Source organism: Ictalurus furcatus, chromosome 27, assembly GCF_023375685.1.
Source record: "Ictalurus furcatus strain D&B chromosome 27, Billie_1.0, whole genome shotgun sequence".
In the NCBI taxonomy this organism is placed as follows: Eukaryota; Metazoa; Chordata; class Actinopteri; order Siluriformes; family Ictaluridae; genus Ictalurus; species Ictalurus furcatus.
This window is the reverse complement of record NC_071281.1, coordinates 11,494,311-11,511,049: the sequence shown is the minus strand read 5'-3', so window position 1 is coordinate 11,511,049 and position 16,739 is coordinate 11,494,311. Positions and strand designations below refer to the sequence as shown.

At 40.1% G+C, this 16,739-nt stretch overlaps 1 protein-coding gene across 6 annotated transcripts in view; it reads left to right on the top strand.

Moving 5' to 3' along the window:
- znf536 (zinc finger protein 536) overlaps positions 1-16,739 on the top strand; it is a 180,527-nt gene that overhangs the window by 112,035 nt on the left and 51,753 nt on the right. For all 6 annotated transcript variants that reach the window (XM_053617295.1, XM_053617294.1, XM_053617296.1 and 3 more), the window contains 2 exons: positions 1,571-1,729; positions 8,315-9,991. In XM_053617295.1, the coding sequence (XP_053473270.1) occupies positions 1,571-1,729; positions 8,315-9,991 (1,836 nt within the window). The remainder of the gene's footprint in view (positions 1-1,570; positions 1,730-8,314; positions 9,992-16,739) is intronic.

Here is a 16,739-nt window from a genome sequence, read left to right as displayed (position 1 = left end):
TAAACTGTCAATATTTGTGGTTATATGGCGCAGGATGAATTTTACAGTAATTGGAACGGCCATATTAAAAGCTGGGAAGCAGTCAGCTGATTAAAGACACCGCTGTTTGGTCGCCTGGATGTGTGTGTGTGTGTGTGTGTGTGTGTGTGTCTGTGTGTGTGTGTTGTGCATTTTCTTTTAAGCCCATTTAAAATGAGTAAAGGAAAGTTTTCTGAATCTGCTACAACTCACTTGTACGGTTTTGAGTATATTTGTGTGTTCCTGTATCTTGTGTGTAAGAAAAAGGCTCACACACTTGTCACTAAAGCTAATTTATCAGGATACAAATTCAAACTAGGTCAGAGTAGGTGTTTGTATCATTGTGTGTATGTTTGGGTCAAAAAATAGGGCACGCAATACAATGTAATGTGTGTAGGAAAAAGCGAGGGAAGCAAATCACAGGCACGTGATCAGTCACAAGAGTGGAAGAGAATGCTGACTTCACCCTTTCTCTTTTAACTTCTTAAATCTCGTTTGATTTTTAAAAAGGGATGGAAAAAAATATAAAGAAATGGAAAGATTATTGGAAAAAAAAAATAAAAAGATTGTGTGGAACGGTTGCCTAAGTGGGTTGCTCCACTTAGACCGTTTCTTTCCTCACATACATATCATATCAGGTAGCGCAGCGTAACGGAGGAAAACTGGCCTTTTAAACTTTACTTCACTTCCATTAGTACTTTTTGTAGTTCAAGTTACAATATGAAAACTGCCTCAGAAGAAAAGTTCATGATTTTATGAGTTATGCTACGTACTTTTATGTGGCTGGTCAGCTACAAAACCTGCCCTTTGCATGGATTCACATGTCATAACAGCATGAACTTGTGATCTAATACTGCATAATAATTTGAGCATATGTGCAAATATATGTGGTAATACCTCAGCATAATCTGGAATTCCAACATCCAGCATCTCCTGTAATAACTCAGTTCCATGTGGTTAATTATCTCCGAACTGGGGCTTGTTGTTCTTGACACGTTTAGAGTATTGTAATGACAGCAGCTCAATCAGAGCGAGGTCTTCGTTATCACCCTCTCCTATCAGCCACGCCGCCGACGTCACCTGTCAAAACCAGGGCGCAACACGAAGGCACAGACCAACTGCTGACATAGCTGTTTCCTTTCCTGTATTGTTCGTTTTGACACAATCCGCCATATGCTACCGAGTAAAGATGATGATAGGAGGGATAAAATGTAAGAATTGGAGTGTGTACGCGGGGAGGGCGTCAGGGCGACATCTCTAAAGCAACCTGAAAAGCTTCTGAACTGTCAGCGTTCTGTCAGACCGAGGAGAGTGTGGCGGGGAAAAAAAAGAGTGGCGCGCGTGAACCCATTGATGTGTTTGACTTTGTGTGGTGTTAGCAGATTTGTGCAGCAAAAAGGCTGAAAGGAGAACGAAAAACGGGAAAAAATGAACAAGTGGAAGAAAAGAAAAGTGGCATGTGGCTGGTTTGAAGTGAAACTGAATACTCACCGAATTACATCTCTCTCTCTCTCTCTGTTTTTCACTCTCTTTCTCTCTCTGTCTCTCTCAGATGTTGGGGATGAGATGTCGAAGGCACCAGGAGCAGTTCCTCCTCCTGCTACCCAGCACCGAGAGAGGAGTGTGGGATCCGCCATGAAAGACTGCCCCTACTGTGGCAAATCCTTCCGTACCTCCCATCACCTGAAAGTCCACCTGAGAATACATACGGGTAAGAAAAGAGAAAGTCTAATGCTGGCATTTTTACAAATACTTTATTACACAGTCTAGTCATTTAATCTTAAATGTGAGGTCAGGTTTTTATTTCTTTTCTTTCTTTCTTTTTTTCAAAGACTTTGGTCAACTAAGTTCTTATACTCTAGTAATCAGGGCTGGAAAATAACTGAAAAATGTTACTTCATTACTATACGTAAAGTATTATTTGGAGATTTATACTGTATACTTTACTTGAGTGTTAGTGAAATTTAAAACTCTTGCCTAAGGACATTTCCAAGAAGAACAAAACTTTTTTACTCCTTACATATATTTTTTAAATCTTCAAAATACTCGTTACAAATGTCGAAGGTCTCTTCTTCCCTCGTCCAGCCTGTCTATACATGTATATAACACAATTATTTGCATTTTTTTACATTTCAGTTTAAAGCAAACCAATCATATTTATCAGTGTAGGAAAAGCTGACCAGTACTCATATTCTACTCAATAAAAATCAGTGAAATACTTTTCCTTTTTTCTTTTTAACGCTTGAGAACATTTAAAAGTAGCGACATTTTTGACTTTCCCTTGAGTACATTTTTGGCCAGATGCTTCCACTTTTAGCTTTTAACATTTTGAAACATTATCTATACTTTCACGTAAGTATAATTTCTCGCAATTCTTTCCACCCCTGCTAGCAGCTGTCAAATATTTATAAAATATTTATAAACAGAAAAAAATGTAATTATGTGGACCACCAAGATCCAGCCAATCAGGCCAAGGAGGTGTTTCTCGTTACCTGTCAATCAGGTTGCTTGTAAATCTTCAAGCTTCGTAATTTCAACTGGTATTCGGGCAAGGCATGTGCTTTGTACGCATGGCTAAACTGCTGCCAAAATTACTGCCTGTACCATTAAACTATATGCCAAGTCAAAATCCAAACTGAATAAACCTACCGGATTTTATAGCTCAAATAACAATAAATATGTTTCACAGTGAAACAAATTGTCTAAATTTCTTTTTACTTCACATCACATCTGCATCAACTGAATACCATTTTTATCCAGAAGCACCAAGCCATTTGCTTTCTTTCAAGGCTGGCTCTCCATGACCTTTCCAATTTGATCCTAATCCTGCTTGTCATATTACTCTAACTTACATACACTGGAGTTCCTGCATGTACCACGGAGTTTCCCACATCTACAGTAACGATGTAGAGAGTTCAGGTTGAATAGCTGCAGTGAAATTCTGCTGTGTAGCTCATAGCAAAGCTGAGAGTCACTCTCATGCACAGCTTGTCCTAGTTAACAGAGGGAAGCACTGCGAGGTCACTGCAAGTGTGAGTGTGTGATCTAGAGAGAGATCATGAAACAGTGTAAATGGAGACTCTGTGAAACTATAGCATGAGCACAATAAATATATATTTTTTTTCTTTCAGTGTAAGGTAATCAACCATCTGTAGTCTCATAGCTCATATATTCAGATTTGCTTTCCCTTTTTAAATACTTTTTTAGTTATCTCACTACTTTGGCTTGCCTCTACCTTTAAAACTTCATCTGGACAGGGACATATGAAAAACAAAAAAAAAAGAAAGAGAAAACTATTCAACAAGTGCTTCAAGGGCAGCTTGCACTCTCGCTCTAACTTAAAATGGAAATCGCTCTCAGTTCAGGAAATTGATGGTTGTTATTTTTTTGGTATGTGCTTACAAGGAAGAAGGGGGACCACCCAAATAGTATTCGTCCCACTTAATAAGAAGCACATAGCTCTGCTGTTCTGGGGGAATTAAAGCCTGATTGTATGGCACATCTAGCTGTGGAGCTGATGATTATGCCTCAAAGCTTAAACACACACAGAGGCCAAGGCCAGTCAACGTGGTACCGTTTCTCTGTAACACTTTTTAAACCCGTCACAAAGCCGTCAGCACACAGCTGCAGACACATTGTTTAGTATAATATATAAGAAAGTTTATAACAGATCCTCGGGCTAGTCTCAAATATCAAAAAGTAGCACTAGAACAGAGCCATGAAGAGAAATTGTATACAGATGAATTAGTAGTGTGAAGAAATAAGGAAACAGGCGTCAGGCAGGTCCGCTGACAGCAGGTCTGAGAAAAGTGTTGGAGTCAGCTGCTCCTGGGCTTGTGGAGACTGATTGCTTTAAGCCTTGGTGCAGCACAGTTATGTCCCCATAAGCAGGGGAGCAAGGGCACGGAGCTGGGAAATATGTTTCTAGCTCAGGGAGGTTGAGTTATGCATGCTTTGAGAAGAGGGTAAGGGTCCCCAGTAGGGCCATATTTCTCCAAAGAGGAAGCAGAGGCCCTCGTCCCGCAGCTCCGTTAACTCACTCACTCACTCACTCAACTCACCGGGCAGCCTGGTGTGTGTGTATGTGTGTTTACATTGCTGAAGTCCTTACAGTCTGTCGATGCTGCAGTTTACACCAGCCTTGATTTGTTTGCAAGATGTGTGAGCCACGTTGGATATAAAATTGTAATAAAGGTTTCACCCTTATGGTCCGAGTTTAGAGTGAATTATTACCACAAAAAAAGGATTTTTTGGAAATCTAAATAGCTATGCATGTGATGTGATTAATGACACGCCACGCAACTGACATACTGTGAACTGAAGATCAAAATAATTCGATCTCTTAGTTAAACAACAACAGCTGAAATCTTTTAGCATGAACAAATCAGCGACCCACACTTACACCATAAATCTCCTGTAAAATCCTAAAAAAGAATTGATTCCCAAAACATCCTGGCTGAAGCGTTAAATCATTTTCACGACCTGTTCGAGTGATGAATCTGATCTTTAGATAAGCAGGTAACAACCACCCTGCAGCCTTCTGCAGCCCAAATTCCTCCCTCCTAATCAGGGTTGGGAACAAAGCCGCGGACATTAGACAAACATCCCTCCTTGATTTAAAAGAATCAGACATGCAGATGATACAAAGCACAATGCAGATGACCCTCAGACCGTACGGCGTTTGCCCATCATAATGGCATTGCTTACTAAGAGGACCAAGGCATTGTGCAACACAATGTTAGATTAATGACTCTATAACGCTGGCTTGAAAGGAATGAAGTGAATTTAAATTTCTTCAAAAGTTAAAGAGCTAATGTTACAGTATTAATTTCCTCTCCAACAGTGAGTGGGAAAATATCCATTAGTGAAATTAAGCACAGTTTGCTAGGTAGCTAACATTGTGCGGCATACAGTGTGGGGCCACAGCTAATGAACACTGCAGTGGGTGATATTTCATTATACAAATTAATGCTCACATTTTAATGGGAAAGTCACATAATGAATCTAGGCTTCAGTGACAGCAATTAGAGACACAGATTGTCCCCTTCTGGACAAGGCACTATTTAGCAGTAAGCAGCTGTGGGTAAAAAATAAAAAGGTCCTCGCTCCTGACAACGGCTCCACATAACTTGAGGGCACAGAAGAACTCGTGCATTGACCGAATCACCTTTATTTAAAAAGGGACGGTGAAATGACGGCCGTTGCCTGTGTCAAGTCACCTTGTCCTAGCTTGTACAAAGCTGTACAAGTCCTTTCAGACAGTCAAGAAGAGGCAAAAAGGCTTGGCTTACACCCGTGGATGGAATTTTGGAGTTTTATGGTCGTATCAAGTATTTTGAAAGTTTACTCAGGAGAATGAAAGTGATTAAGCACTGGTGTGTGGTCAGCTGCTACCGTTCCAAACCATAAGTACTGTAAATTACAAAGGTCAGACAGTCCAGAGATCCACAGCAGTGCCAGAGAAAGTTTATTCAATGGTAGACATTATTATTATTATTATTATTATTATTATTATCATTATTATTATTATTATTATTATTATTATTATTATTATTATTATTTATTAATTAAAATTTTTATATACTGTTTTATTATATTGATTTTGTTATATTAACCTGGAGAAACATTATTTCTGCTCTTTTTTTCTTTCTTTTTTTTCCTCTGAAAGTCTTTAAAATGAATGCATGAACTGCAGTAATGGCCCTTACAGTAAAGGACAATTTAGAAACTAAACAACACTTACTGACAGAGAACATGAGCACCTTGATGTTTTTGGCTCCATGTCTTTAACATAGCTAAACAACTCGAACATAAAAGACAGTTATTTTTCCATACCAGTCGATCTCTCCGTCTCTGCGCTATACAGGCTGCCTTTTCACCATTATATAAACCCATATGGAAATCCATCTTAAAGTATGTAATATCTATTAACTATTTTAATTGCCCTTCTGTAGAGGCTCTGGGTGTTTATTTGCGTGGTTACTATGGAGTCGTGACAAATCGCACAAATCCAGATGAAATCGGTTTGAGCCGGACTCCTTCAAGTGGAAAGAGCAACCGGCAAAATGAACTTCTGAAATGATATGTACCACTCTCAGCAAGAGGCTTCTGTAATTTATATCAAGTCTGTCATACAGTACCAGATGGCAATTTGATGTGTGTTTTCCCCTATTTTTATTAAGACAGTCCATCAACAGTGAACGAAAGCTTTGGAAAGAAAACTTTTTTTTTAAAAAAACATTTTTCCGCCTTTCCTCATCTTAAATGATGAAAAATAATCATTCCTCTACCTCTGGGCCTTGGCGATCCATTATGTTTTTCAGAGGTTGTGCTGTTTGTGCGGATATCAATTAAAAGTGGATTAACGGGTACATAATGACCTTTAGCAGTAAATTGTGTGTAATGTTGCAAGGCAGGATACAGTATATTCCCCAGATGTCACACATGCCCCTGACGTATGATGGAGCAGATGTCTTACTGAGTCCAAATGGTGCACAAAGAACACGCCATGCATGTGCGCACACACACACACACACAGAGAAGAGAGAGAGAGAGAGAGAGAGAGAGAGAGAGAGAGCACTTGCTTATTGCCTATATAAATGCTGATTATTTATCTAGTGTTTTTAATTGTAACATTGCGCAGAATATTCACATATTTCTGTTTTTCTCCCTTTATAATGGTGTTTTAACAAGTGACAGCCTCAGCGTCGTCATGAATTAAAACACAAGCTTGGGGTGGAAGGAATAAAAGGGGAAAAGCAGATCACCCTAATTTGCCTCTAATTTTGGGCACAGAATATCATTTTGTCCAGTTAAAGGAATTGAAAATGATCATTTGCATCAGGGACATTTCCTTATTGAATCAGGCCAAGTCCCTGTTATCCTGCTCAGAGGATAAGCTCTTATTGGGTTAAAAGCTCATCTTGTATGGTTTATTTTAAATTTAAGCCTCACACGCACTCCAGTGTAAAGCAATAAATGACTCTCCCTTTCTTTTTTCCCTCTTTTTCTCTCCCTCTCTCTCTCATTTAACTCTTCTATCAATGAAGTATTGAGGTGGTATTTTTGTGACCCTTTTTTGTAAGTTGTGTTCGGTAGGTCTGTAGATCTTTGAGTCTTTCTTTTTTTCTGGAATGGTGCCCTCCAAATAATGATAAATTACTTGAGCAGTATGCCATTTGCTAATTATATCCATGATTTACTACAGAGCCAGACTTAAATCATTCAGTTCAGTCTTGCGTAACAATGCAACATTTTTTCTCAGATAAAAATTGTTTCCATGTGTATAATCTAAACCTTTTATAGTTATATATACACACAGAGACATATGCACACAGTACTTGACAAACATCTTTTTATATTTGCCTTTTTTCCATGGTTCTGCACTCATTTTCTTAACTGCATTACTGCAGCACCTCTAAAACTCAAGTCCTGTATTCTGGGATTTATTGCTTATTAAGTGAGAATATGGCTTAATTTTTTGTATAACTGCTGCCAGGATGTATGTGATATTAAGATACTGAAGTAATTCTCCCATTTTGAAATGTTCTATTGCATATTCTATTGTGTTTTGTGCATACTTTATTTTACAGCACATTTCGCCCTCCACATTCATCACGTGTTGATCTAAAGCTGCCTTTTAAGAGGGAGGTTCATATGCTGCACATATGCACACTTAAGATTTTTGAATTCAGTTCAATAGCAGCTGAAGGCATTTCATAATATTGCTATTAAACTTTGGAGCTAAACAGTCAGGCTTACACTCTTTATGGAATGGAGAGCTTCTGTAGAGCTTGATTTATCTGTATGATAAATTCCAAACAGAAAGTGTATAAGGAATCACCACCTCACCCCCAAGGTTGAGGTCTGACAAAGAACAAGGCCAAGTGAGATGTAGGAAACAAAATAGAATAGCTACAAGCAGACCCCACTTGCTTGTACTCCCCTATATGAACAGAGATAACATCCAGGCAGTTGTGTTGTCAGTTGAAAATATGATCTCTGTAGTGGACTGAAAGCACCATATGGTGAAATGTTTTTTATGGTGCTGATATGAGTGATAGCTCATTCGGTGGAACTGGATCGACCTATATTAAGGAAAAAAAAACCCCTCTCCTCCTCCGTCACCCTCCCAGAGGGAATGATTGGCTGGTGTCTAGTGAGTGGTGGATGGGATCTGGGACACTTATTAGACATTGTCCATACTCTCTTTTTGGTGTTCACAACAATTATATTTCCTTCAGATTTGACTCTGTGGTATTCTTACTTGATCTCTGACCTGTCTTGGCATCTCTAGGTGAGAAGCCCTACCGATGCCCTCATTGTGACTATGCTGGCACTCAGTCTGCTTCCCTGAAGTATCACCTTGAGCGTCACCACCGTGAGCGTCAGAATGGCAATGCCTCCTCTGCCAACCACCCTCCATCCTCCGATCACAAAGATGACCACAGCAAGACCAACAGTGGCAGTGGCATATTTGCACGACCTGATGTTCTCCGTGGGGTCTTCAAAGGGATGATGCCCTCCAGCCTTGATTTTAGAGGAGGCCAGATGCTTACACAGTGGGCCACTCCTGCTATGCTCTCTCCCAGAGAGAGAGATCGTGAGAGAGAGCGAGACCGCCATGGACTAGGAGCAGAGCCCAACTCTGAGAGCATGAAGGCCCCTGAAGGTCCAGCCACTGGAGGCGAAAGCCCAGCCAGTTTTTCAGACCTGGGACGGGCTTACCAGAGTATGATGGGGAATGGAGTCAACTTTCAGGGCTCTCTCCAGGCCTTCATGGATAGTTTTGTGCCGAATTCCATGAAGAAGGAGAAGGAAATACGAGAGAATCAGCTACATGGTCAGCACTTTGGCCTGGAGGGAACAGAGCACAAGATCAAGAGGGCCAATGATGCCAACCAGGAAGAGAACCCTTCTGAAACCAAGCCAACTGAGGGCATCCGCTCCCAGTATGAGCCTCTGGATCTGTCAGTCAGGCCTGATGCAGGAACCCTACCTGGGGCGTCTCTCACCATCCAGGACAATGTAGCCTGGCATGGATGTCTGTTCTGTTCCTTTACCACTGCCTCTGTGGAGTTGATGGCTCTTCACCTGCAAGCCAACCACATGGGTAAAACCAAATCAGGCCAAGGCAAAGAAGTTAAAGAACACCTACTGGGTGAATCTTCCCACACTGGCAGCTCTGGTCTGGCACCTCCTCCAGGCCTTCTCCATCTGCATGAGTCCCTTAAAGATCGAGAGACTGAATCTGGAGACTTGAAGAACCAAGTTGGTTGGTCCAACCACCTGGAGCCGAACCCACATGGAGCCTCTATGGGAACCTTCTCAAGCGACTTTTACAAGTCCTTTAGCCCCATGTATGATAGCTCCTCCAGGGGTCCTGCTGGATTCTTGGACCAGCAAGAAAATCCGGCCAGTCAGTTGGGTGGTCAGGATGAGCTCTGTGACAAAGCATCATGTGTTGAAATGGAGGCATGTGAGGAGCGGGAAGGTCAGTCAGAAGATGATGAAGCAGCCCACGAAGAGCAGTCATCTAATCCTGCTTCTGCGGAGCACCAGGCGCACTCTGATGATGAAGAAGCAGAAGAGGAAGAAGATATGGAGGTGAGAGACATGGAAGACGAAGACCATAGGACCATCAGAATGCATCCTGACTCCCCCTTGTCTAGGAAGGATGCTCAGCGAACAAAGGTATCCATGGGTGCCCAGGGACGTGGTCCATCTCCACCCCAGCCACCCACCCTAGAGAAACAGTGGCAGCAGCCGGGTCTGAGTCTCATTTCTCCAGCCAATGGTCCCCCAGGCCTGCTGAAGCCCGAGCAGGCTCACCTGGAGCACCAGATGAACATGCTGTCAGTCCTACGGGCCTACAGTTCTGAGAGCCTAGCAGCTTTCAACGGAGGCCTGTCCAGCAGCTCCAATGGAGGAGGTGGTGGAAGCAGCTCCAGCATGAAGAGAACCGACCCCTCTGGTAAGTGAGCCACCACCTTTTATAGCCTTTGACTATTTTTATGTTGACGTGTACTACAAAATTAAGAAACACTACACCTTCATTTATATGCTCACAGTTGTTTCTTTATAGTACAATTGAGCCTGAAAGCCACACTGCATTAATATGCTTTCACAGTGTACAATTTCACAAACAGAATTCATGTGCAATAACACTCCTCTAATCCCAACACACCAGAATATACCCTCTCAGTAGGAACACAAGATTTGCTTTTGAGTGAATTCAACCTAATTTCAAGCAAGGTTCGAGACCATCTAGTCGACAACCAGCAATAGATTAATCTTTATTACTATTTTATATTACCCAGTCCGCAGCCCCTTTCTTTCCCTCCATTCCTCTCATAACTGGGATTAAGGGTGTCTGTGTTAGAGCAGAGCAGGACCTCCGCTCCCTGTGTCATCCCTGGCACACAGCACTTAACTTTCTTAGCTTTCATAAGACCTCTCCCCAAAGCCCATTACTTTATAAGAGCCAAAGATCTATGGCCCTGTGAAAAATGAACTGTCAGCTTTCATGACTCTGTGAACGTTACTAGAGCTCTTTGAGACTACCGTGTTTCACTGTGCCCCTTTTAGACATTTCAGCGATATAAAACTGCAAATGAAAAAATACTCCGAGAATTGAACTTGTAGTGCAGGTCAGTATGAAGTAGTTTAAGGCAAGCGAGTGCTACAGCTCGTTGAATTTTGCTTCTGGGTATTTCTTTTCCCCCTCAAATATCAGGAAGGTATTTCTAGCAGTTAATGCTATTCATTTTGCCGAAATAAAACTGTCTGCCAATATAATGTATGTATATTCCATTTTGCTCTCTGTCTTAATATATTATTTATCAAGAGCAGAGTCTAATTTTCAAACCGAGTGTTGAGACACATGCTTTTAGTTTAGAAGCTTTACATTAGTGTTATTGCCTCCAGTCTGCAAACACAGAGGAGCAAGGCAGACATTTTATTTTTGCTCCAAGGAAAACAATCTTACTGCAAATAGATGTAAGATTAAGGAGAGGAAAAGAAAGCCAATCGCATTTTTAACAGACTTGTTTGATTAAGCAGCTTTATTTGAACAAATATGTCTTAATACTTTCTGTTCTTTTAATTCTGAACACTCGCATGGTTTGTTTAAGATACTGCACTTTGCTCAGGCATTGTGTATTATGCTTGATTAGTAAACAGGAATTAATCAACAGCGAGTATGATATAAGGCGGAACCAGAGCGATTATCCTGGTATTGTTCTTTATTAGATCTGTTTTGATTGGGGGAGTATATGTAAGTGCAGTCCATATGTAGTTTGATTCTGTGACATTTGGGCCACTGTTTAACACTCATATCGAGCAAAAGTGAATCACTCACGCTCACGTCAGTGGAAGTGGTAGGGATTTTGAGTCAGCAATTGAACTACACACGGGGCTAAAGAGTCATTTTATACAAAAAACACAGATGAAAACAGTGATTGGAGAAATAGCATCTCTCTATTGTGCACAAAAGGGAAAGGATCTCTTCATTCAGCGCAAATTACAGTATGTGGAAAGTACTGAGCCTGGATAGGTCAGTGTTGTCTCTCATGTCGAATGAGTACAGTAGAAAGGGAAGCAGTGGCATGGAGTGGTGTGCGTTTCGTTTTCTTCCGCCTAAACAGTTTACATTAACAATTAATGCTCCGTTTGACCTTTCAATTATGGAAAATATGTCTGTCATGAAGGAACCTGTTGCATTTTTAATATTCACAGGAGGTCATTCACTGGGCTGAAAATGAATGCTAGTTTTTTTTTTTGTCCGTCTGGTGAATGTCTCATTTTGTAATATCCGCCTTTAATCAAAAGACATTAAAAAAATGCCCTCGTGACGCACTGTTCTACTGCTGCAATGGCAAGAGACTGACCTTTCAAGATAAGGCTTTGTCTCTAAGACAAAAGTTTTTTTGTTAGGCATTTTTCGAGCTTGACTCACCCTGCTTGATGCTTGTGGCTGGAAGCACGTGTGGTGGTGACGTGCACTGAGATACAGTGTAGGCATATCTGAGGAATATATACAGTATAAGCATTGAAGGACAGGAAAATAGAAACAGCACACTTGATTCATTTCTACGAGGCGTGGAATTGTGTTAGCAGTTGTGAAAGGAAAGGAATAAAGAGAGAGTGTGCCATATCCACCTTCAGAAAGACTACTCACTTTTCTTACTATACTCTTTCATTCAGATAACAATACCCCTGACATAATTCTCTCCAGACCACAACAGTGTAAGTGTAGGCAATACACTCAATAGCCATTTAATACTGACCAACAACCATTGCACTTACACAATCCACAAGCATTAAAATCAATATAAAGAGTAAGTATATATTTAATAAAGAGTACAAAAAAGGAAAATGATCACATCAGTTCTTTAGACTGTATATTAATGGACCACGTGCAGATACTATATATTGTAGATAAGATGGGTCATGAATACTGACCCATCTTTCCCCTGCCCAAAATTCAATTAAAATCAGGCAAAATGTGATTATGTGATTAGCTGAAGTGGGCTTGCAATACGTTTGCATGCAAATTGAGCAGAAACCATTAATATTTGAAATTCTGCATGCCTATTCCTGAACTAGACTGGAACATGTTTTTTCTTTATATTATTACATTTAAGAGCTGGTTTTATATATATATATATATATATATATATATATATATATAATTGCTGCTCTCATGGATATCAAATAATTGCAAACAAAACACAGGTTATCCAACAGAATATCTTTGTTAAATATAGGTGTGCAACAATTATTGACACCCTTTTAGTCAATACTTTGTGTTACCTCCCTTTGCCAAGATAACAGCTCTGAGTCTTCAAGTCTTCTCCTATAATGCCTGATGAGGTTGGAGAATACATGGTGAGGGATCTGAGACCATTCCTCCATACAGAATCTCCCCAGATCCTTCTAATTTCGAGGTCCACGCTGGTTGACTGTCCTCTTCAGTTCACCCCACAGGTTTTCTATGGGTTTCAAGTCAGGGGACTGGGATGAACATGGCAGAACCTTGATTTTGTGGTCAGTAAACCATTTTTGTGTTGATTTTCATGTATGTTTTGGATCATTGTCCTGTTGGAAGATCCAACCAAGGCCCATTTTAAGCTTTCTGGCAGAGGCAGTCAGGTTTTCATTTAATATCTGTTGATATTTGATAGAGTCCATGATGCAGAAAAACAGCCCCAAAACATTAAAGAGCCACCACCATATTTAACTGTGGGCATGAGGTACTTTTCCATATGTTTTTGGATGAGAGTAGAGGCTTTTTTCTTGAAACCCTTCCAAACAACTTGTGACAATGTAGGTGACTTCGGATTGTAGTTCTGGAGACTTTCTGACCCCGATATGCAACTAACTTCTGCAGTTCTCCAGCTGTGACCCGTGGAGATCTCTTGGCCACTCGAACCATCCTCTTCACAGTGCGTTGAGACGATATAGACACACGTCCTCTTCCAGGTTGATTCATAACATTTCCAGTTGACTGGGACTTTTTAATTATTTCCCTGATGGTGAAAATGGGCATTTTCAATGCTCATGCTATTTTCTTATAGCCACTTCCCATTTGGTGAAGTTCAACCACCTTTTGCTGCACATCACAGCTATGTTCCTTGGTCTTACCCATTGTTATGAACGACTAAGGGAATTTGGCCTGTGTGTTACCACATATTTATTCCCCTGTGAAACAGGATGTCATGGTTAAACAATTTCACCCAGGTGTACTAGAAAATGTAAAATATCAATTGGAATATACTTATATGAATTCATGGGGTGCCAATAATAGTTGCACACCTATATTTAACAATGATAAAAAAAATAAATAAACCAGTGTTGTGTTTCTAATTGATCGATATCCATGAGAGCAGAGTATGTTTGTGATATTTTTTTAACAAAAGATCAAAAGGATAAACAATAAAGACAAATTGTCACGGCCTTCTTTGCTCATATTTACCAAGGGTATATATATATATATATATATATATATATATATATATATATATATATACATATATACACACACACACACACACACATATGCAGTTTTATACATATAATGTAAATTTGCATTTTGTGACACTGATAAAGACACTGATCTCTGATCCGCACATATTATATTGTCTTCAACAAAGCATACTGTGTACTATGCATCCAATAATCCGCATAGATTTTGTGTAAGTTGCTATTCAGATGATAGTGTTTGTTAACACCATCTCATATGTAGCATGAGGCATATTAATCAAAAGAATGTCTGCAGCTTGGCGCTGACTTCTCTATGATCTTGGCCTATTTGTGGTCTGGTCGATTAGACATGTATTGTGGAGATCTCTTAATGGCTGTGTTCCATTGTGCTGGGGTGCTTGTGTAAGCCTATCGTATAATCAATACCCAGTTGTGTCAGTGCTATATCGTTATGTATACATTGTATATTGTACAGCTCCAAATGTGGAGGCTAAAATAAGACACAGTGCATATTTCACATCAGCAATCTCGGACGCTACAGTATTTTCAAATGGTTTTAGTATAGAGCCTTATTTATTATACAGAATACAATATGGTTGATGTTGTAGAGGTAGCATTATGTAGTTTTAGAATGACACATATCGTCATATTTCCCAAATCAATGAATGGAGCCTAAGATAAATTTGTAAGTGTGATGCACAATCACAATATTAACATTCCATTTACTAAAACAAAAAAATTAATAATATTTTAAAATAAATGATTAATTATGTATTAATTATTAATTATTATCAATCAAATCATTAAGAAATTATACTACTACTACTACTACTACTGCTAATAATAATAATAAATATTATTATTATTATTATTGTTGTTGCTGTACATTATTATTATTATTATTATTATTATTGTTGTTGTTGTTGTTGTTGTTGTTACTGCTCTTGTTTATTGTAAGACATTGTTTTATTTCATATATATTTATTTTACACAAAACATAATTCATAATAGTAGTATGGAAAAAAATATTTTTACATGTACTATTTACTTATACGTATTTTACGTGTTGTACTTGTTAATTAGAGTGCAACTTTTTGCACCATTCAATATTATACAGTATGTGCTTTCTGAAATAATCACAGTACATACGATTCAATCAAGATTAAAAATGAGATTTGAAAAAAAATATATTTTCAACATGAGATCGAATTCCTTTCCAAATACTTGTGAAGCTGTTACACATCCCACACTGGCTATAACAGGATAGGGCTCAGATTTAGCCCAGCTCTTTACTTAAACAGATTTCTAATGGGAACTCCATTGACTGTGAAATTTAGTCCGGGCCTAGGCTTAATTTGCGTCCGGAAAAACCAACCAACAGTGGATAAGAGAAAGGATCTCTTATAGTTATGGTGAAGTGGCACTCAGGGGCAAAGCAGAGTGGGAGCGAGAGAGGTAGAGATGAGATCATTGGTGTTCTCTCGTGTTTCTGTTTACTCTCTGTCACTCCATCCCTCTTGTGTCTCGAAGCTCTCCAGGCCACTCTGTCCTCGGGCCGCAGCCGATGTTGTTGTTGTTGTCGTTGTCATTGCTGCTGTTGTTGTTGATTGCTAGGTAAATGGTTATCTCGATTCGCCCTCTGCGGCTCCATTAGGCACGGTGAAAAATGCCTCCACTTTGAGTATGTGTGTGTGCTTGTGTGTGTGTGTGTGTGTGTGTGGGAAGAGTTTATTGATACACGGGCTGTACTCAGCCTCTGTGAGATCAGGGCTAAGTGGAGGTGATGGGGCAGGAGACTCACTGGCTTTAGGGTATTTATGGTGGCATGCTGTGGCATAAGCACTGGCTACTTTTACAGAGTGTGAGCTCTTGGTTTGTGCATCAGAGTGCCGCTTTCAGATGTTTACCGCTAGGAGCTGTGAGGCTGCCACCCTTCAGCCACTTTTACCACCCAGTCAAGACATTCCTTGAGCTTTAGCAGAAACAGAGAAAGACAGAGAAAGAGGGCTCAGGTTGTGTCTATGGGCCTTTCTTCTCCCATGTCATCCTAGTTCATAAGGCCATGACACCCCCTGGTGGAAAGGCTGTGAACCCTGTCCCCATTCTCTCCAGCTCGCTCGAGGAGAAACAGATGAGCAGTGAACGATAGAGAAAGACAGAGATGGAAGCAGAGGCAGCAAGTCATAAGAGAAGAAATAAGTCATGTAAAAAGAGAGAGAGTTAGCAGAGATGTAAGGGAAGACAGACACGCAGGAAGTGAGGGACACAGAAAAGGATGCATTAATATACAGCAGGGAAAGCATGAGAATGACAGAACGAGATCAGTGGCGACACAAAGGATCCTTTTCTTTTCACTCCCTCCTTTTTTTTTCTTTTTCTTTTTTTTTAAAGACAATAATCTCCCCACGGGTTGATCAATCTTCAGTGGCCTCTGAACACATCATTGCACACTTACTAAGTTCAAGTGCAAAGCTCAGGCACTAGAAATGAGACAGTAAATCCACAGCATTTGTCAAGCCGACAAATGACTCTGAAGAGAAAAAAATAAATAAAAAGGAAACGCAGAAAACCACAGAAGCGTAAATGTACTGAAGGAATTTGTGGCATTTTGTTGCTTCCCGAATCTGCCAGTCTGCTTGCCAGTACATAGTGTATCTCTGTGAATGTGTGTGTGTGTGTGTGTTTAGAAGCAGAGGGGGGTCGGTGGTTAGTTGTCTCCTTACTTGTAAGTGATGTTC